We start from the raw sequence: 26,675 nt of genomic DNA on the forward strand, positions 1-26,675 counted from the left end.
AATTCAACACCTTATCTATTGCTAAATGCACTAACTGGTTTTCAGCCTTGGAAAACAATCAGGATTTGGTGTGCTGGTATTTTTATACCTTAGCAGCTTAGTGAAGTCATATGGAGAAATTCTCTTTGCATGCAGCACGTATCCTTTCCCAAAACAGACACCAGACTAAATTGGCTTGTTATATTTGCCTTAAGTTCTAGGTTGGTTGTCTTTCTTCAAAGGATTCTAAAACTGATCTTTCTTTCATTGAAACAAACTCACTGATCTGTAGTAATTATCTTCATTCACTGCAAAGATTTTTACACTTTTCTGGAGTTTCTGAAATCATGTCCTATTTAACACAGTCCTTGAAACTCCACAAAGCTGTAAAAGCTGAACATGTTTCTGCCTTGTCTAACTTAGCTCCAAAGATGAGGCTCTCTCAGTTTTCATACAGTCTGCTGCTACCAGCTGATCGTCTAGGGAGGATGCCATGACATTTCCAGGCTTTCCTTCACTAACTGATCTTCAGGAACCTGAGTTTCCACTGGTTCAGCAGCATTTGTGAATCCACTTCCCTCACAGTTATTGCAGGGCAAATTGTCTTTATATTTATACTGATGTTACATAGGATATTGGAAAGGGCAGCTGATGAAGCTCTTTCTGTTCAGTATTTTCCCTCCACCGTAACCAAGTAGGACTCTCCTAAAGGCATGCTGAATGTAGGCATAAGCGCTGACGTGTAACTGCATGAACTGGTTACTTCTGTTGATCTAGATGATTCACCTGGTCACAAAACAAAGTCTTTTGAAAGCTGCAACAGGTAAGGATGTGTCAGTGCTATTATACGGCTCACAAAATCTTTCTGCAAATGTGTTATCTGTAACTCAGCGTTTAAGTTCTGAGATTGGTTATTTTGACTGATCCTGAGCAACAGTATTTCAGGAAGGGAAACATGTAAGTGGACAGTAAGTAGTAAAGAGATGGTAGAAGGATTTAAAGTAGGCTTTGTAAACTGACTGCTCTCGTGTAATCAAATAGCATTCTCCGCAGTTGGAAGCATCCCGTGAATAGTTTTCATAAATGATTTTCAATAGTAAAGTAAGAGAGACACTTGAAGTAATTGCTATATGCACACTGCATTTTAAATCTATTTAAACAGAGATAATGAGCTATACTCCTCTCTTAGACTGAACTAAATCCCAAGTAATTCTCTGAAGCTGAATGTTTCTTCCTATCATATTCTGGATGTACAATCATGTAACAGCTAATTATAGTGATTAACTGAATTTCACAGATGATGACCCGAAGAAACTGTTACATGATGTATATTGCATTTCCTTCGTGTTTCAAAGATAATGAGAGCAAATCGTAGTTAACATTGTACTCTCATTAGAAAGTCTGCTAACCTTCTTCTATTGATTTGATCCAAAGATAAATTCTTGTACACTGGAAGGAAAAGGCATTTTATCCTAAACACTTCACGTGTAATTACAAAAAGAATCTTTTATCTATATAAAGATTTAGATTCTATTTTAAGAGGAGCAGAGTTAAAGGGTAGTGCATCACATGAGCTCGTTGTACATGATATAGTTAAGATCAGATACCCGAGAAGAACAAAATTCTTGGTAATGATTTCCTTTAAAAAATCTTCAGTGAGAACTACTCCAGGACATTGTAACTGCATAAGTGACAGTCAAGTCGTCTTTTATTCGCTAATGCTTCATTTGAGAAATGATATGCAGTAAACCTCTCCTTGGAAATTACAGTAAGTGAAACGAGGGTTTGGCCATGAACCCCCAGTGAGTTTTTATGCGAGTGTCAGGAGCACTTCTGTAAGAGTCAGCTTCCCCTCAGCATGTTTCCTGTGGTCATCCCATCTTTGGGACTGCAGGTTGGTTCCACACTGTGGATTTGGTGAAGGTCTGTCCTGGAACAGCTGTGTTCTTTGTTAACTGTGATCTGTGACCACTTCTTTGTTACACTGCTTGCAATCTGCTCGTGGTCTGGCTTGGATCCCGCACCTTAGCCCCCAGTTTCTTCTTGTGCTGTTTCTTCATAAGCTTAGCTCACAAAAATTTGGGAAAGGTGCTGTTTTCAACATCTAATTATAACTTAGCACTATGGATCACTATACTACATTTTATTACTTTAAAACAAGCAAACAACAAAACAAACAAAAAAGCCAACACATTGTTTCATGTCTTTATTTCTTTCCTTCCCCCTTGTCTAGAGGTAAGGTTTGACCCACAAAGGGCGTTATATGCCTTCAGGGGTGGTGAATGTACTAATGAGGAAAAACCTGCACGTCTTTGGCAATCTGCATTACTGTGTGAAAGGGAGATGATGGAGTAGTTGGAGATAGACTGGGTCTCCCTATTGTAATGTTTCAAAATAAAATTCCTAGAGTAAAAATGGAAACAAACAATGTTAGAGCTTAATAGAACAGCACTTACTTAGTCTCTTGAGGCACTGGGCCAAAATGAATATTTCCAGTGGAAACTATAAAAGTGACTGCTTATTTTTTTTACAGGAGAGGCTTCAGGGTTTGGATGCTTATTTGTGCAGAGCTTTTATGTTGCACTACAGATTTTTTCCTGGTCACGTTCAGTTCAAAGTAGGCCCAAACTGTTATAAATGGCATACTTTCCAACAATATAATGTAGCTTTTTTATGAACACGATGGTTGCATTGCTATACAGCATAATTCACTGCTCTGTAAAGGTAATCAAATTTCCATCCTAATTTAAAAAATACAAATTTAATTTAATCCACCTATTAAAGAAAAAGAATTCTGACACCACCTTTACCACATTTGATGTATAAGCCGGTAGCTCATTGTTATTTGGCAGATGAAGTCAGGTTTTATTGCTTTGAAAAGCATTATAAATTAAAGACACCTTCTCATTCACTTTGTGTTCTTCAAAGTCCAATGCAGTTTGCCTGCTATTCACACATTTCAGCTTCTCTCTTCTACAGTGCAATTGTTCATGGCAAACTTGGGCTTTAAGATTTTGTGGTTGGGTACCAAGCAGAATATGAATTAAGCAGTCCGTGTTTGAATACCTAATGGTTAAATAGTACACACTGGGGACTCTCTGGGGACAATTCTGTGGTTGAAATGGAAATGGTACTGGGAGTAAATCTTGCCCCAGTATAAGAAATTTAATTTATGAGTGCTCACTGATGATTTTCTTTTTTTTTTACCAAGGAAAGTACTAAGTGTTGAAATGGGAGAATCTGGTCTAAATGAAAATGAATGGCAAACACTAAGCACTTCTCTAGGTGAATGAGCACTTTCAGACATATAATTTTTTTTTTTTATTTTCTTGCTCTCTTTGAAAGGAAATGCCAAACCTTTATAAAGACAACTTTTTTTCTTCTATTTCTCTTTGTATGTTCTAAAAATTGTCTTCCTGCATTATCACTGTAAACAACCAGTCTAAGTGCCTATCTCCCATGTCAACATGACAGGAAATTTGCAGTTGTTTAAAGAGCAAGCAAAGTCAGCTACTGAATGATAGGAACTTTCCACAACATTCTGCTGTATAGTCCCTCTGTACAGTTACATGTATTACACTTTAAATCTGTCGTGGGATCACACATCACCAACTCTTTTATCCTTTTGAAACACCTGGAGCATTTTCTCCCCCTCCAAGTTCTTGGCAGATGTCCTTGCTGGATGTATCATTTGCTTAGGGATGATGCTGTGGTGATAAGCCTGCCTTGATCTCCTCACCTCCTTCTTTCCTTTCCCCAGTGCCTCATTCATGCTTGTACTGTCCTTTGGGAACCATACTATGAAGAGTCTTGGCAGACTAACCTGAATTAAAGAATATATATATATATATATATATTCTTTACATTATTCTTTATATATTCTAAACACCTTTTGTTTAGAACAAGCTCCTTCTTAGCAATCTCAGAAGTGAAAGAAGAGTTTTAGCGTTCTGGGATGTGGGTCTAATGCCTTAGAAACCAGCACAGACAAGCTTGGGCTATTGTATTCACTTATAGTATATGTCCTCCAATCTCTTGCAGGACTGCAGAAATGAAAGGATAGTGATTATAACCAGAAATAAAATGTACAAAGATGGCCTGAAAGTGAGGAATTAAAGGTGTCAGCAGTATAACTTCAAAGCAAGCAAAATAATGTAATTTCAGACTGGTAGACATGGAGAGAAGCTTGTCTTGGGAATGAATGGATGTTGAGGAGACACCTGAGCTAAGCATAAGGTTTCTGCCCTTTACTTAAAGCAGTGCATCTAACTTGAGAACAGGGTATTTGCAATATGTGCAATGTTTTGTGCTACTCTGAAATGACTTTTCCTTTTCATCCACTTCCTTGTAGTCACAGAACTATGCGGTGAATTATTCAAAGAGAACACTGGTCTTTGCCATCTTTGGTAGCACCAGTTTGGGACACAGAGGATCACCAACCTTTGCATTTCAGATGCCTCATTACTTGTGGGTCAGACGTAAGAGATTGCAATGGTGGCCAAAACTTCAATTGCCACAGGGTCTCCTTTGCCTTTTGGCACTAGTAGGCTGCCCAAACGCTTCTGTATTACCTTGAAATTTGTGCTGGGAGAGAAGTCCAATGACCTCTCTGCAGAGAGAATTGTCCTTCCTTGAGGTGGGCTTCCAACAGAAGGTAGTTTGCCTTTGGAGGATTGAATACCATTATAAAGATGGCTCTTGGCCAGGTTTGAAAACCTGATCCTTTTCACAGTAGGACTTTTTGGAGAGTCCTACAGGTAGCAATGGAATCACATATGCCTGAGTCTTGAAGAGGTGTGTGTGACAATGCTGAAGATGTCACACCACATTTACCAAACTGCAGCGAACCTGAAGCCATATGGGAAGTTTGAGAGATGGCCTAGCAATCATTCCTAGTTGAAATGATCTCAGGCTTTTAAGATCCATCCGAAAGCTTAGCCAAGAAATGAAGCTGGTGAAATGCTTTTCTTAGACTGTCACAGCATGTGCTGACAGAACACATTATGTGCTATAAAATTAGAAGAGATTTTAAAATTCCCTTTCTCCCTCCCATGCCATTTCAAACCCCCAAAGAGACAATAATTATCAGGTGATAATTTTCAGAAAGCACCTTCCCACATAACAGCAGGTTTTCCAGATGAGTGATGCATTGTGTTAATAAGGTTATGTCAGGCGAACAGCCTCTTTTCCTCTTTTCCCACCTGCCTGAGCTTGTTATAGATAAAGCATGGTCTTCCTGGCCCACGTGTAATCACTCAGCAAATTGTGCACAGGGGGATTTTATTTGGGCAGAAAGGTCATTTGGTGGGGAGCTGGGAGATACCTTGGGAAGCTGGACTGAAACAGAGACCAAGGAGCACTGCAGAGTTCGATCTTGCACTTGGAATGTCAAATGAGCATCTTTGATCTGCCTCTTCTGATTCAGAAGGTGGTGTGTACATGAAGGCAACCCTCCTGAAACAATGTGGTCCTTTACAGTTCCCTCTCAAAACAAATCTCATTACTTTTTCACTTCCTTTGTGATATCACTTGCAAATCACTTAATTTTCTGATATCTGTCCAGTACTAATGTACATTAGGTGAAACAGTATTTGTCAGCTTTCTAATTCCACTTAAAGTTTTGACATATGCTGTCTTAGAGGAAGGGATAGGCACATGATTCACGTTTTATTCTACACTTCAGGGAAACATATAAATGTGGCAGTATTTACAGGAATGGAAGCAGTAATATAAGGCACAGGAAGGGGAGCCCTGGGTGGTTTAGCAGTTGGTGGACTTTCAAATTCAGGACCTAACAAGTAGATACATTATGAGCATAGTGCATCTACAATGCCAACTAATGCCTGCCTCTCTTCTTACCAGACAAAACATAAAGATGTTCCCCATGGCAGCACTGTGCTTGGTTTATGTTATTTATTCAATAAGCCTTTTGGCACTAGTTTAAGGGATAGAAAGAGAAAAGCTAGTAGACAGGATGGCAAAACCGTAACCCAGCGCTCAGCGCTCTTTAAAGTAATTTCTTTAATAAATGTTTTTTTGTGTCTCTTTTTGGCTGTGTAAGAAAGAAGAAAGATCTGAGGTGGGTGTTACTTTTCTTCCAGCGAGTGTTTTCATGTAGTTGTTCTTAAACCTTCCTTATCCTGCTCCCCAGTGGGAGAAGGGAGGTATTTATAGGGAGAGACAATCAACAGAAAGCACACTACTGTTATTAGGTATAACAGGACTTTAAGACTTAGAATTATTGTTGTATTTCCCTGTATCTGCAGGGGCTTTGCTTTCTTATATCAAACAGACCTGATCTGTGCTGGCTTAAAGGAGCTATTTATATCCTGTCACATCAGCAGTCATCTCCACAATCAAAATTCAGGCTCCTGGTGTTGCTGAATATTTTGCTTATCCTGCAGAATAGTATGATTAGGAGGGATTTTGTATTAAGGATAATCAAGTCAACTTCACAGAAATGGGTAGAACCCGCCGAATTCTTATCCGCTTCTTGAAATTACATTTTTGGAAAGAGAATTGTGTCTCAGCAAAGTGGGCTGGCTTATATCTGCCAAGAAGCACTCGGATTTTTTAAGCTCTTATATCATGTTTTGTTATGAAAGTTATCTGTACTATGCTTGCAGTCTTTTTTGTTGTTGTTGTTGGTTGGTTTTCTCATGTAGGCAGATTCTTTCTTCCCTGCACTCTTATGCTAGATGTTTAGGCTTAAGGAAGACAAGGAGCTTTCTGGCAGCCAAGCCCAGCATAAGCTGACAGAGTGTATGTTGTGCTTTTGTCCAGACATCGTAAGACATACTGTATTGGGCTTATGTGGCAAGGTTTTAGTAGCTGGGAAGCTGCAGGGGTGGCTTCTGTGAGCAGAGCCCAGCAGCTGCCCCGTGGCAGATCAGAGTCAGCTCCAAAAGGGACCTGCTGCTGGCCATGAGTGCTGCTGGTTGGGTCTCTAGGAGAGAAAAAAAAACAACAAAAAACAAAAACAAACAAACAAACAAAAGAAACAAACAAACAAAAAAAAAACAAACAAACAAACAAAAAAAAACAACCTTCTGTGCTACAGCAGCTGGGAGAGAGGAGTGAGAAATGTGGGAGAAGCAGCCCTGCAGCCCCCAAGGTGAGTGCAGCAGGAGGGCAGGAGGTGCTCCAGGCACGCAGCACAATTCCCCTGCGGCCTGTGGAGAGGCCCCTGGTGGAGCAGGCTGTCCCCCTGCACCCACGGGTCCCACACGGAGCAGATCTCCACGCTGCAGCCCGTGGAGGAGCCCCCGGTGGAGCAGGTGGATGTGGCCTGGAGGAGGCTGCGGCCCACGGAGAGCCCCCGCAGGAGCAGGCCCCGGGCCGGAGCTGCAGCCCGTGGAGAGGAGCCCCCGCAGGAGCAGGGGGTCTGGGGGGAGCTGCCGCCCGTGGGGGACCCGTGCTGGAGCAGTTTGCTCCTGGGGGACGGGCCCCGTGGTACGGAGCCGTGTGGGAGCAGGTCTTGAAGAGCTGCTGCCTCTGGGCAGCCCCCGCAGGCTCAGTTGGGGAAGGACGGCATCCCGTGGGAGGGACCCCGCGTGGAGCAGGGGCAGAGAGGGACCGTGAGGGAGCCGTGGGGACGAAGTGTCAGGGACTGACCGCAGCCCCTGTTCCCCTGTGCTGCTTGGGGTGAAGGAGTGAGAAGAGGGTGGATAGGGAAAGGTTTTTCAGTTTATTTTTAATTCTCACTTCGCTGTTAGTAACAAGCAATGAATTGTATTAGGTTTCCATATGCTGAGTCTGTTTTGCCCGTGACTGTAATTGGTGATCCCCTCCCTGTCCTCGTCTGAACCCACAAGCTGTATTTTCATCCTGTTTTCTTCCTCTGTTCTATTGAGGAGGGAGAGTAATTGAGCAGCATGCTGGTGCTTAGCTGCCCCATTGTTGTTAAACCACCACACATGCCACTGTTGTTAACCCACCACACGTGTAACAAGATCTATCTGAATCGTCTCTTAAGACTGTAATTTTCTAAAAGGCATTGTAATAAGAAATATAATACTGGATTTATGATCCAAACAAGAGTTTGACATGAGAAAAAAAAAAAAAATCCCTGCACATCTGAATAACTGTTCTGGTTCATGATGAACCTTCTTAACAGATAAAACCCAAATGCTGAGTCTGTGGTAGTCAGGTCGTAGATTCTCGTGACCTTTTAGCAGGATTAGTTCTGTGTGTAACGTGTGGTATCTTTCCCTGTATTCCCAAGTCACTCATATTTTCTGAGGGCCCTTGTCTCTCCTGTGTGCTGCTCCTGAGGCTTTCTCTTGCAGCTTCTTCTGTCAGACTGGAGGTTTCACCTCAATTCCACGTCAAATGGCATATTAACTGTACCAAGCGAATACCACATGGATGGGCCCATTCTGGAATCCGTTCCCATCACCAGTCACCAACTGCTCCCTTTCTCAGACACTTTTATCATTATTTTGTGAAGAGTCCTTAACTGGGACTGGGTCAGGATTCCCACTGAACACTGACTTCGTGCTCTATCACAAACCATTCATACAACTGCCGTGTTTTGCTTACGTGATTACAACTCGGATTTCATAAGGTCACCAAGCTCCTAAATGAATTCCAGGCAGTGAGGACTCTGTGAGAAGAACATGGGTCCCCGCGTTCCCACTTACCTCAGCAGAAATGAGACGAAAGGGAGGCTGCACTCTGGGACTCGTTTATCTCATCAGGCTGTACAAATTGTGTTTTCGAGTCAGCTGTCCTCAGAGAGCTCCACCCTCAGGCTCCTTTCCCCTCTCTCCCACTACTGTGCTAATCAGATCATAGTGCTTCTCAACTCCACTGTGCCTTATCTACAGGTAATACAGTACAGCTACACCTCTCCTTGTCATTGCCATCTCTCGGTGCGTTCAGTAATTATGGCAAGTGACTAATTGAATTCTGAATTTCAACTAAGAGGCAATTATTATGAAGATCAACCATCATTATCAGCTTCTGCCCTGGTAGCATTTCAGAAGGGGGTTAACCAGGGAGCTTCATAGCTGTGTGCTCTCCTAGTCAGTCAAGCTGAGAAACAAACTGGGCTTCAGCCCAGTGTGTGTGTGTATATATATATATATATATATAAAAAATATATGTATATAAAGGCACTTGTATGTACCTTAGGTAATTAAGCTCTCCCTGTTGTCAATAGAGAAGTAGTCCATGGACCATGAAGATCAAATCAGCTCCACGAAGTGAACAGCCGCTGATCACCTGAGTCTCAGTCTAGGCCGTGGTGGCTGCAGTCACTGGGGATCAATTCACTTGCTTAAACTTAAGCTTCCATCACAATTTGTGATGCCGTTGATTGAGTGACTGCCTTGGACACCGTAGGGCATCTCAGATAGCACTCAGTGTCTATCTAGCAGCATGTGCATTGTAACTGCCACTTGCATATGGGCATCTGCATCATAATATCAGAATTTATGTGTCTTAATCTTGAGTTCTGTTTCATCTGTAGGAAGGAGTATTAGAATAGGGCAGGCATGAAGAGGGACTGTTCTTGGGTGCTGTTTTATTTAGCTTCCAGTGATACAAGTTTCTATGACCTGCTGAACCAGAGGTGATGTCTGTGAATGTTAAACGAGTGACCAAATGCCTGTTCGGTCTTGTGTGGGGTAACTGGCCTCGTAGCAGAGATTAATTTGAATAGGCGTGTGTGGAAATCTTAAGCTTAGTATGAATTTCAGACTTTACCCTCAGAACAGGCTTTTTGGGAGACAAAGTCTTGTTTCTGTTCAGCTAGCTAGTTGGTGGTGTTTATTTTTTATCATGTGCTGACATCCAGGTGAAGGGGAAAGGTGATAACCTGAGGAATATACAGATTCAATACAGATTGCTTCATAATCTCCTTCTTTTCTTTCCGCTTAAAGATACACAGGAGTCTGAGTTGAAGAACATTGGGTTCTGCATGCAGTCACGTTTCTTTATGTGCTGTCTCAGAGAATTAGCCACAAAGTGCAAATAGCCTTAGGAGACTGCAGACTCGCCCTGCATCTTCATGTCAAGTTCAACGCAGTAACACAACACAGGAAGAAAGTAGTCTCCGTTTGTTTCAAAACAAAGAGCTCTGCAAGCTATTACAGGGTGTATTTTTAGTTCCAGGCACTGTAGCACTTTTTGACAGACACAGAAAAGGAGGGATTATTTTCCTTTTTACTCTTCCTTAATTCTTTTGACACATGTGGCCCAAACTCAGTCATGTCAATCTGTATGAGAAAAAAAAAGAGCCGTGTACTATTTGTGAAAGCAGAGTCAACTGAGCATTTATCAAATGTTTGGTAGCCTGTTCACTTGTCTCTGTCTCCTTCCTGGTGTTCCCTTTATTGTTTTTGTAACAGCATGGTCCTGGTGCTTCAGAACGAGAGTTTTCTTAATCACAAGCGTTGAAATAATTTCCTAAAGGAATTAATAACATTTAGGGATAATAATCGTAGGCATGAATAATAATTGTTTTGTTGAGTGATTAATAGGAGTTGTAAGGAGATGTGACAAAGAAAGCAGCTTCCAGGATAGCTCCCGAATCATCCTTCTGAGGAGTGATTGTTCTGGAAAAGGGCAATTGTCTTAGGATTCCCTACCACTCATCACACCTCAATCCTGAGACAGTTCAAAATGAAGATGTAAAGAAACAGAATATGCACTATATCAGAGATGTAACTTATGGAATATTTTTTATTAACCTTTGATGAGTCAAAAGAGTAAAAAGTATTGAAAGAAGTTGTGGATGTATTTCCTGAGAACTGTGTGGAGTTGACTTGAAAGGGATTCGAAAGTCACAAAGAATGTGTACTTTTTGTTTAATTTTATATTAACAGGTATTTAATTGGACAAAGTTAAACAGAACCACATTTCTGACTGCTTTGTACAGTTCAGTCTGTGGGGTCTTTCTTAAGGGACTGAAATGAGAATACCTGCTGCCAGGTAGCACGCCTCTTGCCTAGGACAAGAGCGGCCTGCTGAGCACAGTGTAGGTCCGTCAGCATCAGAAACTCTGGACTGGGGCTTTCTTAGGTCAGTAACGAAGAAAAGAGCTGGGGATACAGAGGCCAGCTTGTGAGTCCTGGAATCAACTGTTGTTAAGAAAGTGAAAGCACAGCCACAGAGCTAGCCACAGCCCAGCAGTGAGGTGCATCTCCGAAATGAGAAGCAGGGTAACAGCTGGCTGGCCCAGGAAGGAGGTGCACATGGGATCCAGGTCTGAGTAAAGGTTGATTCTTGGACTTCAGTGCTCAGGTGTAAAATGGATAAATAAATAAGGAAATGGAGAAAGAGATACAGACCAACAGAGCTGTGTATGTTGAATGACCTTTTGTGCTCGTCTAGCCCAGCAAGTATTAAACCTGCTCAGTTTGTCTAAGGAAAGTTGTGTTCAGAGGTGCTGAATGCATGACTAAGAGCATCTGTGCAAGAGTGTGCACAAAGGTGTGGGCAAGACCAAAATCTTTATCAGTATGCCTAATGGAGTAGGCCTTGGGCTAGAAATCTAGAGAAATGTTTTTCTAAAGTCTGGAACTAAACTCCTAAAAGGTTTCTAAAAGTTTCTAAACTCCTAAAAGGTTCTGCTTCTGCCTTTGCTTTTGACATGTTACATGACCTGTGTGAATCACTCGAGCTCTTTAGCAGATAGGAAATCAATACAGAAAGTGAGCATAATTAGACTGTTGGAGCTTCTCATAAAGCATTTTAGGATTTCTGGCAAAGGAAAACAATAGAAAGCTGCGCAACATTTCTTGCATGCTTGAAAGGCTGGAGAGACGTCAGATTGGTGAGCTAGACAAAGCTGAGGTCAGAAATGTTTTTCTAGGGGAACATTTATTGCCTAAAATATTATTTATCTGCCTTCCAACCCTCTCCTATAAGTGCATTATAATTCTGCATGAATGTCAAAAAAGCCCCAACAACATGACATCTAAGAAAACCTTTCTTTGCACAAAGGCTAGCTTTCAGGATGATGTTGGCTGCTATACAAAGTAATAAGCATTGGTTGGATAACTCTTCATTCCTCTCCTTATTTTTGTCTGAATATCCCTCATTCACAAATAAAATATGTGGAGAGAGATTTTTCTTTTCAATCTCCTGCACTTCTGAGCGCTGTTACAATTACATCGAAGTGCTACCTACTGCTGTCACTTCTGATCTCTAGAAATAGCAAGCAGTGTACTGGTGCATTGTGAATCCTTCCTGTTTCTATCTTGTCACTGCAACAATCAGAAGAAAACCACCAAAGATCTCGGGTGGGAAGGATGGCACATGAATAAATAATGTATAGGCCATGATTCAGTCCCTATTTTTAGAAGCTTACTGTTTTTGTGGGGCTTTGAAAAAGGGCTAAGAATAGTAACACATGAAGTGATGTATCCTTTATGCAGCACAGGGTTTTTCTGTCTCATCTGATCTGAATCCTACAAAATCTGAGCAGTCAATCTGGGGAATTTATGCAATTCCTATTTTTTTTTACTGGATACCATGGAAGAGAAGCACACAAGAAAAAATACTTTGCTTGATACCCAGCAAAATGTCTTATTCTGAACATTATTTATAAATGAATAAAAATTATTTGGAGATGGAAAGTCTAATCACAAGTGAAATTGAACTTTTTTTTTCTCACACACAAAAAAAAAAAGCATAGTGGATATCAGTTTTGAATATATAAAATACAATAACTATTTGGTTTAAATAGCGGAGGAGGCACTGGGAGAAGCTTGCAATATCCCAGTGATTAGGATGCTGTGAAAGGAATGAATCCGGGAGCTGGGTTTAAGTTCCTTTGAAGTCCAGCAGTGGAAGGAACAGAAGGAACAGAGCTGAAGTTCCCTGTGGGCCATGATGTCTGAGGCTGGAATGTTTGTGGGTTTTTTTGGTTGGTTGGTTTGGTTTGGTTTGGTTTGGTTTTCCCCTGTGTTCCTTGTGTTTTTTCTGAAATTCAAAAATGTCAAAACATTTATGTCTTTTCTGGGGGATAAAATTTGGATGAAATTTACCCAATTTAACAAGTGGTTTTGGCTGCCCCAAAATTGTGTTTAAAAAATAATCAGATGAGAAAATGTCATCTAGCTTCAAGCTGGACACTGAGACAGGTCTTCTCCCCTTTCTCATCCAATCTGAAAGGCCAGCAGTTCACCAAACCTGTTTTCATGTTAAATATCTTCCCTTATTTGTGCTTGCTCCCCCTCAAAGCAAGGCAAATTATCCAACTTGGTCAGAGGAAAATACAGAGGCAAAAAGAGTTTAACGGTAGTCTTAAAAAAAGGAAGGAAAAAAAAAGTCTATTAAGATATCAGCAAAAACTTATCAGTAAGAAATCTAACAGTGTTTGAAATGGTTTTACAAAGCGATTACTAGAAATTCTTGGTGCTTATGCTTTTTAATCCAGACTGAACAAATCCTATTGGCAAGGAGATGGACAACACGGCCCACTGTGCTCTTTCAGTTATTTGTTGCATCTGTGGTTCTCTGAGGCTGCCTCAGTCAAGGCTAACTCCACTTCCCAAAACTTTGTGCTTTCCAGGGAGTTTGTTCAGTGGGGGTTCTGGTTTTCTGGTTGAAGGACCTTCATTTCAGCTTGGCTGGCAGCTAACATGGATCAGCAAGCTGTCAGAGCAGTCAGATACCCCTAGCTGTGCACAGCTCAGAACTTAACAGGCTGTGTTTTATTTATTTATTCATTTTCCTAATTATTCCTTCACTCCAGTAGCAGATGAACTGGTCTCATGATTATAGGGCCGCTCGATGCATGTGGGATCCAGGACTTCCAATTTAATGATGACTGGAAATGTAAACCTTGTCAAAGTCATCTATGCAAGGCAGAGCAAAATGACTAAAATCTTCTTAAAAACCAACTTAAGTTGTCAAAGGCAAGATCCATTACAGTAGTGCTTGCATGCAATGTCTCGAATTGCCTTTCACCTGCTAATGACTGGAAGGATGTGGTTAACTGCCTGCTGAGAATTACATCCGCTTACCTTTCCCCTCTATTCGTCTCTTCTTTATTTCATGCTTTTAATAGAGTTTTACTGACTAAATACAAACCTGCCACCAGGCCAATCTATACAGATTGGGTTACTGCTACCTAAGAGGTATTATTTTCTTCAACAGGAGCAATTTAAAAAAAAAAAAAAAGTAAAAAAGTGATGCCACTCATCAAATACTCCTCTTTGCTTATTCCATTCAGAAATGCAACATCATCTGCTGTTGGAAATGAAATTAAGGTCAGGGTTTTACCTCTCAAGATGATGTAAACCATTGATCCCAAGCCGTGTTTTAAAGTTGGCCCAGCACATAGTCATGTTCTGTTGGTACAGTTTTTGCAGCTACTCTGTGTGCATGTACTTTTTTTTTTTTTTTGTCTGGTGGTGCTGGTTATTGGCATTTTAATTACAATGATCAGGTAAGCACTTGCAATTCTGAAGTAGATACACTGAAAACCAAGAGTTATCACCAGCTCTCTCAGCCTTTCTTCACAGGAGAGGTGCTCCAGCCCTCTGAGCATCGTCGTGGCCCTCCTCTGGACCTGCTCTAACAGGTCCATGTCCTTCTTGTGCTGGGGGACCCAGATCTAAAGTTTAATATAGTTTGTGTGTGTGTATAAAAATGAGACATTCCTGTAGTATTTGATTGCTTTTCTAACTTTATTCAGAGAAGAACCATAAAAATAGACTGAGCTAGGCATGCCTTTCCCAAAAGCTGGAGTGAGGGCGAATAGGCACCATACTGCTGTCTGCAATATCCTCACCACGCTGCAGATGTTGGTGTTTCCACTGTCTTGGGGTATGGAGGCAAATAAAAGTTTCCAAGTTAATTTTAGACAGCTGGAGCTGAAATGTTGGCTGGTGCATAGAATCAAGCCCTGGCATCCTGCTGCCAAAACAGCAGCCACAGAGCAGGAGCGGTAGAGGAGGATATTGCAGTGTGCTGTCTGAGGGGCCGTAATTGCTGCAGTTGACTCTGGGAATAGTGCCATAGCTGTCATTGTCTTTATTGGTAGAATATAACCGTGATCAGCATGAGTGATTTGGTCCTGAGAGGGAATATGAAAATGAGTATGTTATAGTGGCTGTCTTGGAGCAGGTGAGGTATATTTTCTGGACGCTAGCAACCTGAGTGACAGTCCGAGCACTACTGGATGTTTCTTTCTATTCAGGGAGTTCCCTTTTACCTCCTTGCCTGCTTCCTGGACTGATGATTAAGCAGAAGCAAGCAAGTGCCAGAAATGTTGCTCATCAACATTTTCAAAGTCAAGGAAGAGGCCATAGATTGAGACATAGGCATTAATATTGGATCATGTGTCAGAAGCTATGTGTATAATGGCTGTCTGTTGCCTGTGTCATCGTGAGTCATCTACTGCTCGTTATTTGCTTGCATGAAGATTAAATCTGCTTGTCAGGTTGTATTATATGACTGCAAGTGCACACAGAGCACAGATAACTAAAAGTTATAACTACCAAAAAACTCTTAATTTATTTTGTGTATGTGTTCTTTAGAATTAAATCAGTAAGGCAGGAGAAATGAAAAGAAAATATACTGGGTTCTTCAGTATGCCATTTGTCTAAGGAAATGACAATTGCCACCATTTCTGTTTCACTAGAAAGAAAAGAAATCATGCTAATAGCTCTCAATAGCTATTGTTGCCCTAGAAAGACCGTGTGTCTATTCTTCTCTTCCTGGGCGTTCATTGTGTGTCTCCACAATGGAGTTGTTCATCATGACTCTTTGTACGTCTTTTTTTCATGATTAAGAACAAATGAACTTAGTCTAGGCTCTTTCTGTACATAGTGCTTTAAAGCAAAGCACAGGAATCCTTATAGCAAAAAGCACATTAATCCCAGTTCTTATTGGAAAACCAGGTGTGAAGGAATACTCTCCTGTATGTTCAATAACCAAAGAGATCATAGAAGTCTCTTGGTAAGATCTCTGGCTGTTGGTTCTGTGATTCATTTGAAGTTGACATTATTTTATCCAGGGTCTTCTGTGAAGAGGTATACAAGCATACACACATGTCAGTTGTGGCTGACTGTGCAAGCAAGAAGCCTCTGTCCAGTGCATACGTGGTTGGTCCGATGTCCCCAAGAAATGGTAGACTTGCCGATGATATCCCATGGGACTGATCTCGGCATGAACGAGCTGCTGCTTCAGAATACCTGCAGTGAGGCTCTTGCCCTCTAATATTACCTCACTTACTAAAACAGAAATTTCTGCTTTAAAATTCTGAGTAATGATCATGGATGTTATTAAAATAGATACATGAAAATACAGTCAGTATGATCAGAAACTTGTTTCCATGTGGCTATTAGAACTAATGTTGTAAGGCATCTGGAAGAACGAAAGAAGACCTTTGCTTTGGAGTATGAATTACTGATGACTACTGCAGTTTGGAATGAGACTTTCCCAGAAGTCAGATCTACTTGCTGTGTTTGTTTCCGAGAAGTGGCTGATGCTGGAGGAGATTCTGGACTGGAGAAATTCAGAGTCTGATTTTTGTCCTCCTCTTTTTTCTGATACTCACCATGTAAGAGGTCTGGGTTTATGAGCTGCCACACTGCTTTGCTGTGTATGTTGTGTAGGATTCCTGCGTTTGCAATGAAAGAGCTCAGGGGTGCATTTTGTAACCGCTAATATTCTTCATGTTGCACGTCAATATGGAGGAAGAAATGAATGGCCTTCATTACACTTAATCTTACTTTGCTAATCATGATCTGTTCTCCAATATTTCCTTTGGATTAAAAACTTGAGATTCTGTGTTCAAAGGGAAATGGGCCAATAATATCTTTGCTATCACTGGGATTCATGCAAATACCTGTTTCATCAGTTTGCAATCCCAGACTGACTATAGAACTCCCACCCATTTTACTAACGAGGTTTCAAGTGAAAATGAAGTTTTGTGGCCTTCAGTGGGACCTTTTTGCATTTACTAATTACTTAGGCCAGATGGTAAAGGTTAGGGCAAGACACACTTTGAATGTCTATCAGTAAGAAAGAGAAACACTAACGAAACTCCAATGAATGTTTAATGTAGCAGTCAGCTAGTGTGAACCCAGGGGAATCATTGGGTGTCTCCGTCCCAGTGATTCACTGCAGGTTGTGGGAGCCTTTTTACATAGGTGAATACTTAGTTGGAGTTGTGCTGAGGATCTTAATCTTTGAAGGGCTAAGCCCATGCTCACATGGAGAGAAATATTGTTCATTTACTAATGGGAGGATTTTCAAGTGGCCATCCTGTTCTGTGGAAAGTCGCTTATCTTTCTGAAAAAGTTGGAAGGAGCAGAGAAGATGCAGTGCAGGAGACAGAGGCGTCATGGCCTGATAAAGTAGAAGACATGGTTTGTGATGGTTCACAGCTCTGTCACAGTCCTGCTAAGTCACTTTCAGGAAGTCATGCACACGTTTCGCTTCTGTTTCCATACCTGTAAAATGGAAATAACAATGAGAAGAGGAGTGGAAGAAGTTTGTAGGGATGAAGAAAGCAATCCTAAAATTTGCTTTCAACTAAGAGAAATATTTTAGGGAAGCCATGTGTCAAATGAGTCTTCTTCCCCTAATTTTGACACTTCCCTTCTCTTTCACCCAACTTCAAGATATTTCTGTTTGCTGTCAATATTTTATCTGGAGGAAAATCAGAAGAAGAGTGGTTTTCCTTTTGGATGGATAAATAATTTCTTGATTCAAATATGTCTTTCCCTCTCAAGGACTTACATAGCCAAATTCTACATTCCAAATGTCTGACAGCATTGTGCTTCTTGTCTCCACACCTGAAAAGGTAGAGTCATAGAAGAGAATCATAGAATCATTTAGGCTGGAAAAGAATTCTAAGGTTATCTGGTCCAACCGTTAACCTAGCACTGCCAAGCCTACCACTAAACCATGTCCCTAAGCACTGCATTTCACAGAATCACAGAATCATCTAGGTTGAAAGAGACCTCTAAGATCATCTAGTCCAACCTCTGCCCTAACACTAACAAGTCCTCCACTAAACCATATCACTAAGCTCTACCTCTAAACGTCTTTTAAAGACCTCTAGGGATGGTGACTCAACCAATTCCCTGGGCAGCCCATTCCAATGTCTAACAACCCTTTCGGTAAAGAAGTTTTTCCTCATATCCAATCTAAACCTCCCCTGGCGCAACTTTAGCCCATTCCCCCTCGTCCTGTCACCAGGCACGTGGGAGAATAGACCAACCCCCACCTCGCTACAGCCTCCTTTAAGGTACCTATAGAGAGTGATAAGGTCACCCCTGAGCCCCCTCTTCTCCAGGCTAAACAACCCCAGCTCCCTCAGCCGCTCCTCCTAAGACTTGTTCTCCAGACCCCTCACCAGCTTTGTTGCCCTTCTCTGGACTTGCTCAAGCACCTCGATGTCCTTGTAGTGAGGGGCCCCAAACTGAACACAGTACTCAAGGTGCATTTACACGTGTTTTCAATACCTCCAGGGATGGTGACTCAACCACTTCCCCAGGCAGCCCGTTCCAATGCTTCACAATCCTTTCAGTGAATAATTTTTTCCTACTATCCAACCTAAACTTTCCCAGGTGCAACCTGAGGTCATTTCCTCTTGTTCTATTGCTTGTGGCTTGGGAGGAAAGACCAACCCCCACCACCCTACAACCTACTTTGAGGGAGTGGTAGAGAACAATAAAGTCTTCCCTGAGCCTACTTTCCTCTAGGCTAAGTAACCCCAGTTCCTTCAACTGCTCCTTATTAGACTTGTTCTGTAGACCCTTTATCAGCTTCGTTGCCCTTCTTTGGACACGATATGCCTAGGGAAAGGAAGAGACAGGATAAATAAAACAAGGGTTTCTTAAGGACACTATCCTGGAAGTGGGATTCAGGATCTGATTAAGTGCCAAAGCTTCCCGTTCAGTGTCTGATTTTTGAAACAGACACTCAAAATCAGCAGCCAGGGAGCTTCATTGTTGGCCATGAGGAGGAGCCAAATACAGGGGTTTTCAAGGTTGAAACTTGGATCCAACCTTTGAACCCCACTGAAATCTGGTTTCAGAGAAGGAACTAAAAGATGTTTTGAGATACGTTTAGCTTTGTATGTTGAATAATAATAGTGAGGAAAGAAGTCTAATCACCTGCTTCCTTCTCAGAGGAAAACTGCATGTAAAATAGCACAGAAAATTGCAGTCTGTATCTGATTTTCTTATAAGGACATGGAATTATATGAATTTACCAGTATATTAGTGACAGAAATGGAAACCGATGACCTTACTTTTCACACAGTTTTCCACAGTTGACCCCAATGTTACCAGTCATTTTATTTTGTTTGGCCTTGTCAGTCCAAGAAGAAACAGTGCAAATAGAAAAGAACAGACTGAAATCTGGTGATATGTATGAATATGGTGCAACCTGGAGCTGTAGGCGAACTGTTCCTTGTTGCTTTCTATGTTGACTTCCCTCCTCTTTCCGAAAAAGCACCTTTTCAAAGCTTTCAATGGCTTTTTCAATGGCTGTTGTCAACAGCACTTTTAGAAACATCAATGTGAGACTTTCATTTGACATCTTATTTTCCTGATGACTGGGTGTTGAATTAGTACCGAAGGACCATGGCAAAGTCCCAACAAAAAAATGGGTAAAGGGCAGCAAGAACATCATGAAGAGTTCATTAGGAAGTTGTTTGTATGTATCCTCTGGGATCTCTCTGAATTTCCTGTTTTATTTTAACTTTCTTGTTTCTAAGTCGGTTTAAAATAAGCGTGGAAAAATCTATTTCTTGGGACTGGCTGTACTTTTGACGGCTGCAGAAAGGTAGTTTATGCAGCAAAACTGCATAGTTTTCTCTCTGAGTTCCTCCTGACGAAGAGGAGTGTTTACCAGAAGCTGAAACCTCCTCCCTACCTCCAATGTATGCAGTTCCCAGAGCTACTCAGGGTGTCAATGCAATTGGAAATGAAATCGCTTTTCTTCGGTGAAGTAATTGCTGATTTTCACTTAATGACACCTTGGAAAGAGATCAGAGGGGGTTCTTTTTCATAGGGATGGGTGAACACATCCTACCCTAGGTGTACCCATTTCTGAAATCTGTTCTCGTGTGGCCTCCCCAGCACCTGCCTGTTCTGGGGCTGGGAGATGTGGTTGTCTTGCTCCTCTTTCAGGTTCTTTGCAGACGTTTTACCAATAAAGCTGTTGCAGAGAAAGACTCTAGAAAAATCAATATCCAGGAATGTTTCATCTAGTTCACAGTGGAATAAGCGGCAGGATAGTAGAGCAGTAAGTTTACCACCTGCATGCCCTTTTCCTAGATGGAACACGTCAGACCTAAATCTTTCTGCCCATTTATGAATACACCATTTAACTGCTTTCTGAAAGACACTTGCATTAAGTTTCTCTTGGACTGCTCTTTTAATATATTTTCTGTCACTCCCATTTACTTACAGAAACTATTATCAATAAACATCTTGAAAAACATGTTGTCTCCAGATGCATTGATGTCTTTTATTTGTCTTGTTCCCTCCTTGGCAGGCTGTTCAAGTCTTCCGTCCTCACAGTAGTGGGATATGTTGATTTGCCTTGTGAATAATCTTTACTGTTAACCTCTTCTTAAATATGTGAATTTGCTAGTCTGTTTAAAGTCCAGCACAGAGTGTTCATCTCTCTTTTATTTTGGTCCCTACCAGGAAACGCCTACAGAGAATGCCTGGGCAATGGAACGTGGGCTTCCAAGATAAACTACTCTCAGTGTGAGCCTATTCTGGATGACAAGGTCTGTATTTTTCTTTCCTTTCATTCTTCTCAATGTCATTTCTCAGCATATATGAATGCAAAGCCAAGCTTAAGGTTAACACACTAATTTAGGATTTCTGAGCTGGATTCCATTTCTGTCTCTGCAACAAATCCTCCCTGTGAATTCAGCAAATCATTTATCCTCTCTCCATATCCTCTACACACATAGTTTTTTTTAGAAAATAAAGCGTGCTTTATTTCACCCTGTCCATGGTGGTATATGTTTATGCAGATCCGTCCTAGCTTTGTTGAGAGCCTACAGCTGCTACAGTAAATGTTAGTGATAATAACAGTAATACCAAAAGCTTCTTTGCCAGTGGAATGTAAACTTTCATTATCTGATTCAACCCCCTACCTGCCAGTTCTAAAGTCTCATTGACAACTGGCCTTTCTAGATCTCAGTGCCATTTTCCCTTCAGCAAATATGTAAAGGGGCAGCAGCAGAAAAATATAGAAAAAGCATACTCAGGTCCCAGCTGTCTTTAAAAAAATTGAGCCAGCCCTGCATTATATAGTTTACAAAATGAAATTAGCACAAAGGGTTAAGCCCCTTCAGAAAAGCTGCAAGCAATTGCAAATTGTCCTTTTTTTTCAAATGTCACACCTTTTTTGGAGGCATCGTAGACATTCATCCTCAGTTTAAACCTTCAGGCCTTCCCTGCCATGTCCTCTTTCCCTTCCCCTGCTTTGAGTGCTACAGTGGGACACGCAGGCACACTGGGGTTTTGTCCTGTCTCTCTGCCAGGGGTGATAGAGCCCAGCAGCTCAGGCCTGTTTATGTTTTGGGGTTCTTTCCACTCTTTCTGCCACTCGAGTTGTGCCAGGCCGGTTTCAAACAGAGAGGAGGAAGACAAGGTCTTGCCTGCTGCAAGCTGTTTGCAGAGCTAATCCAGATTTCAGGCTCAGGAGTTGCACCCAGAACAGCTGTGATGTGGCTTGGCTATAGCTTGCCATCTGTCCTGTGAGATCCATGTTGCTGAATGTGGGCTTTGAGAAATGAATGAGAAAACAGGTAACTACACACCACATGCTGAGAAGTACCCACTCTTATTTATGGCTAGGTAATTTGTTGGATCCTACCCCCACAAAAAAAAAAAAAAAAAAAAAAAAAAAAAGCTGGAGGCTTCTAAAAAGTAAGAAACGCACCAGATCAGGACTGCCCTCTGGCGGGACTGGTAACATTCAAGATTGCCTGGCACAGTGGAGAGGGTCCCATGGCAAATCAAGCTGGTCTAAGTGGGAGCCACCCCAGTTCAGCCCATCCTTTTATTTCCTTCCCACTGAAAGTGGAAACACTTGATTTGTTGGGTCAGTTTTCAGCTGGATTGGTTCTCTGCACCTTCTTTTATCATTATTGCAGGAGTGCTGGTTGTAGGGCAAATGTAGGGAGTGAAAGGCTGACCAGGGTCGAAGGGGAAGGCATCCCATGGTAGCTCTGACTGAGGTGGATTTGCAGTTCTGTGAAACCACCTCTTAAAATTGAGCAAGGTGGGAAGGTGGAGTGTAGCATCTCGAGAACAGGGTAAAAGTCTGGGCAAAGACTAAAAATCTTTGGTGTGGGTTACCTCATATGGGAAACCTGAGCTGACAGTTATAGTCTGCTGTACGAGCTCAGGAAAATGCTGCTGTATTTTAATGAAACTATGTGTTTTTCTGCATAACTTAAACAGTTGCTGCCTCTGCACGGGCAAATACAGAGGAGTTTTATTTGAAGAGGCTGAAGAAGTGTTGTGACTAGAGTATGGGATTATCTCCTTTGCTCTGTTTTTGCTTTTAAAAACTTTGCAGCTATGGTGATAGCTTAAAACTTCTTAAATAGCATGTTCCTTAAACAGAGGAAAGTGCAGATGTTCCCCCGACCCTTGTTTGCTAAAGCTTAAAAACTCATTTAGTAGATCTTTAAAGATTTGTGACAAGCTTTACAAATATTAATATTTGTGAATATTTCCTAAATCTCTACATAATGCTCAGTGTCACAGATGAATACCTGGGTTGCTTTGTGATCTCAAAAAAGAAAAAGAAAAAAAAAAAAGAAATCCCCATGGATTTGCATAATCCTCCATTTTGATTAAAGGTGAGATGCAAGGACACACGTGGGTCTATTGTTATTTGTTGACTGATTGCAGCAGATGCCACGTATTGTTCAGGATGTACCCCCTGTGTTTTGTGTTAGTTTTTCACGCAGAAAACAACACCACTATCAAGCCTGACCACTTACAGCCAGATTTCTAAGGAAGGACATAGTTTGACTTGAAATGCAATGATTGATACATGGGGACAGAAACAGGAGTTTTCAAGATCAGCCCAGTGTCAAGTGCTACATGCTTTTATGACCACGTTGGCAATGCAGCAAGGGAAATTGCAGTTTTTTGCAGCTGGGAGTCAGTTTCAGGGGACATAAACTCCCGTAGCACACATTCCCTGATGGATTACTTCCATCTTAAGTGCTTATCTTGTGGTTGTGACCTGTGGCAGTCGTTGATAAAACCATGCTCTGGGACTGCTTTGCTCCTAGATAGACGTTTTGGGTGGATTTAGTTTCCTGCACATAGTTATGTAGTGTTAGTTTAAAATGCCCCAGTGTTTCTGCACGCATCTGGCAGACATGCCACAGTCCTTGTGGGATAACTGTGTCCGTCAGCTGCAGTCTCGGAGGTCTGTCACTAGGGCTGACCAGGAGGAACAGAGTCCCCTGCATGCACCTCAAGGGGCACTGGATGCCTGTGTGTAGCCACAAATGTTCCCAGCCCTTGCTTCAGTTCTTGGTTCAGATTTGGATAGGTACCCAAATGTAGATGTCGCAATGTCAGCCTGAATCCCACTCTCTCAATGACCAATTGGCATCTTCTCCAGGCACCAGATTCAGGTACAGAAATCATTTTGATCCAACTGGCTGTTTGGCGTAATGTGTAATAAATGGGAAGCTTCCCCTTGGCCTACAAGCTCCTGTATCAAAGAGACCTTTGCTGCAGCTGGCACAAATCCGTGCCCTTGTTAGAAGACAAATGAGAGTCTCAAGCAGCAAAAAATATGTTTCAGCCTTCGTAAAAAGCTATAAATTAACAACTGTGGGCTTGTCTATGTGGCCTTTGGCAGCTGGGTATGAAATCGGCGCTGCTGCTGTTTCGAGGTGGCCTGAAGCTGTGTAGCTGAGTTAGGACCATGCTGGGCCTACGTTAATGCATCCTACTTAGGACCACAGTCACGTCAGGCACAGTTACCCAGCTTCCAGCTGGCTCACGACAGGAAAGCAGCGAGCTCAGAGGCAGATGAGAGAGCTCCCACTTGAAAGTAAAAAAAGCCTGTGCAGAAATACTGCCTCTTCCCTCGATTCGGCAGCAGTGAAAGTCAGCTTGCCTTTTCGTTGGCTTGTTCGACGCTCAGTTGAGTTAAGATTCACCTCAGCTGATCTTTAATTGTCTAAAAGTTACACATTCGGTCCAAACTAGTCATCCAGTTTCCCTGTATGGCCAAGAGAGGGATAAGGGCGCCTCTTCAGGGACTGAATTGTCATTACCCTGAACGTTTTTGCAGGAAGAATTGAACTGTCCTTGCAACATACTCATTCCCTTTGCCTGACTCTCATGGAGTGCCAGGCAGTCAGCTTTGCCCAAACAATGAACTTTTAAGCAGCCCCTTAGGTGAGATAGATCCCCTGTTTTGGACATCTGGAAAGATAGGAGGAATGGGGAGGGCTGTATTAGGAGAAAGCAGAAGCAGTAGAAGCCAAAGAAGGATGTTTGTTTTTTTTTGAGCAGCATCTCACTTAACAAACATACTTCCCTGTTTGGACGTGGTCCTGGACAACTTGTTCCAGGTGTCCCTGTTTGTGCAGGGATTTGGACCAGATGACCTCCAGAGGCCCCTTACAACCTCAACCAGTCCATGATTCTGTGATTCTGCTTCCAAGTCTTTGGATAAGAGATACAGTGTCTTAAAATGGGTCAAACTCAAACCTCACAGGAAGAGGTGTGCTGGGAACATTGGCAGGACCTGTCAAGTTCTGGTAGACCGAGAAGGATCCTTGTCATCTGGAGAGTTACAAGGGCAGGCATTAGGTGGGTGTTAGTCCAAATTATTGGCCGATTTGATTTGGATAGGTTCGCAATCGTGTCCTAACTACAGCAAAGAAGTTCTTGGAGAGAGAGAGCGTCTCTTTCATTAACTTAGATTTGAAAAGTCGGTGAAAGGTAAAGAAATAAGGCTGCACTTCCTCAGTTTATTTAGTAGAAGCTTGTTGGAAAATAATGTTGCCCCCTGTGACATAGCGTCATTGTCAGGCATAGGTATGGCATGGACGAGGGCTCTAGTGATGTGATCTGCTGTGCTCTGGAGACCACAGCCAGCAGATGTCCTTGCCATCCCCTTTTCCATTTCCTTTCTAATATAATGACCCTACTTCTAAGCCATGAATAGGATTTAAATCTGCGTTTTAGTGGAGTGAAACATCTTCCTGGAAGCAGAGGAATATTGTGTAGCAGGAGAAGGTTGTTAGCATTTTAAATGCATCAGTCTTCAAGAGGGTGAGACAGAACAGTTATGTAAGTATTTTACACAAACCCAGCTTTGGCCAACACATGACTGATTCTGGGCACGTGTTTTTCAGCCCTGAAGGTGTTGTCTCCAATTCTACCAGAGATGCAGATTGCATGTAGGCTGGTGGGAAGTGATCTTGCAACCCTGTCAGCTTAGTTTTTCATAGGCACCGAGGCAGTTCTTGTCTCTATGATATTTGAATTTGCCTTCAGGAAACCTTGTTAGTGTCAACAACAGGAAAAAAATAAATGTATGCCTGTTTTTCCTTCAGCATCAGTGTGTCAAAGAGGAGTTCTATTATGTTTTTTTCTTTCCAATCAATTTTCTCGTGTTTTGAACCATACCTTCTTAAAATTGGAGCGAAGTTGAAACAGTGCTTAGGAGCCACAGGAGCAAGCTGAAAGGCCAGACTCAAAGAGCAGGATCCTTGGCCTGGGAGAAACACTACCATCTTCTAGAAGGCTTCTAGCACTACATGAGTAATTAAGCAGGAGAGAAAATAAGCAAGCCAGCTTGCCAGGGCACTAGCTGAATAAAACAACATTGCATTTCAGGTAGGCACATCAGTTAAAGTGCGTTTTCCTCCCCTTTAGGTGACCTGGTGACTTAAAGATAAATAAAGCTTAGGGCGGAATTCAGGTCTTGTGTTTTTTTTTCTCCTCAAGGCAATTCAGAAAATGGGCCGTGCAGGGGAAGTTTATTTTAAGGGACTTTATAATAGACTTAAAAATACCTTACATGGTTGAGTTCAGTCCAGAAACAGCACATTACTCCATGTGCTGAAGATACAGGCAGGATTCATCACGAAAATGATTCCAAGAGGGCTCACTCGCTTGCTTTCTGGCAACGTGCTGGAAGATGAACAATGGAGCAGATTAACTACTGCTGCTGGTTGTAGTTTCATCCAAACATCCATTCACTGACAAATTCCTGTGACTGGAATAAAACCTTCAGGGAAATTGTTAGAAAAATGAAACAAAGTAGGTTCAACCAAAATTAGAAAGCTGATGCCATTCACAGGATTTTAGTTTTATATTTTTATCACATGGGAGGAAATTTAAACTCTAGGTCTTTTTTTTTTTTTCTTTTTTTTCCTGAGGGAGGCAAACATCCCAAATTGTGGAAAGATCCGCTTAGCCTGAAAAGACAAATGCCAAAATAAAAATAAAAAAATCTGTTTCCAGGGTTGTTTGTTCTTTAAGTAGTACATCTCTTGTCAGTTTTTAACCATCTTCAGTATTTACATGAATAGTGTTTTTCTACTTCTTCCTCTCCATCAGGCAAAGAGAGGAGATGCTTCTTTCTGTGAAGCCAGCAACAGCCCACCATTTACTTCAAGGTCAAATTTTGGTCACATTGCTAAATACACTGATTTATACACTGATTTAGGTGGGAGCGCTTATGCTTTTTCATTTCCAGGATCAAGA

At 41.8% G+C, this 26,675-nt stretch overlaps 1 protein-coding gene across 4 annotated transcripts in view; it reads left to right on the forward strand.

Annotated features, from left to right (window-relative positions):
* CRHR2 (corticotropin releasing hormone receptor 2) overlaps nucleotides 1–26,675 on the forward strand; it is a 157,392-nt gene that overhangs the window by 66,673 nt on the left and 64,044 nt on the right. For all 4 annotated transcript variants that reach the window (XM_080582150.1, XM_080582152.1, XM_080582151.1 and 1 more), the window contains one exon: nucleotides 20,607–20,692. In XM_080582150.1, coding sequence (XP_080438276.1) covers nucleotides 20,607–20,692 — 86 coding nt within the window. The remainder of the gene's footprint in view (nucleotides 1–20,606; nucleotides 20,693–26,675) is intronic.

This window comes from Anser brachyrhynchus (genome assembly GCF_964034855.1).
Source record: "Anser brachyrhynchus genome assembly, chromosome: 2".
In the NCBI taxonomy this organism is placed as follows: domain Eukaryota; kingdom Metazoa; phylum Chordata; class Aves; order Anseriformes; family Anatidae; genus Anser; species Anser brachyrhynchus.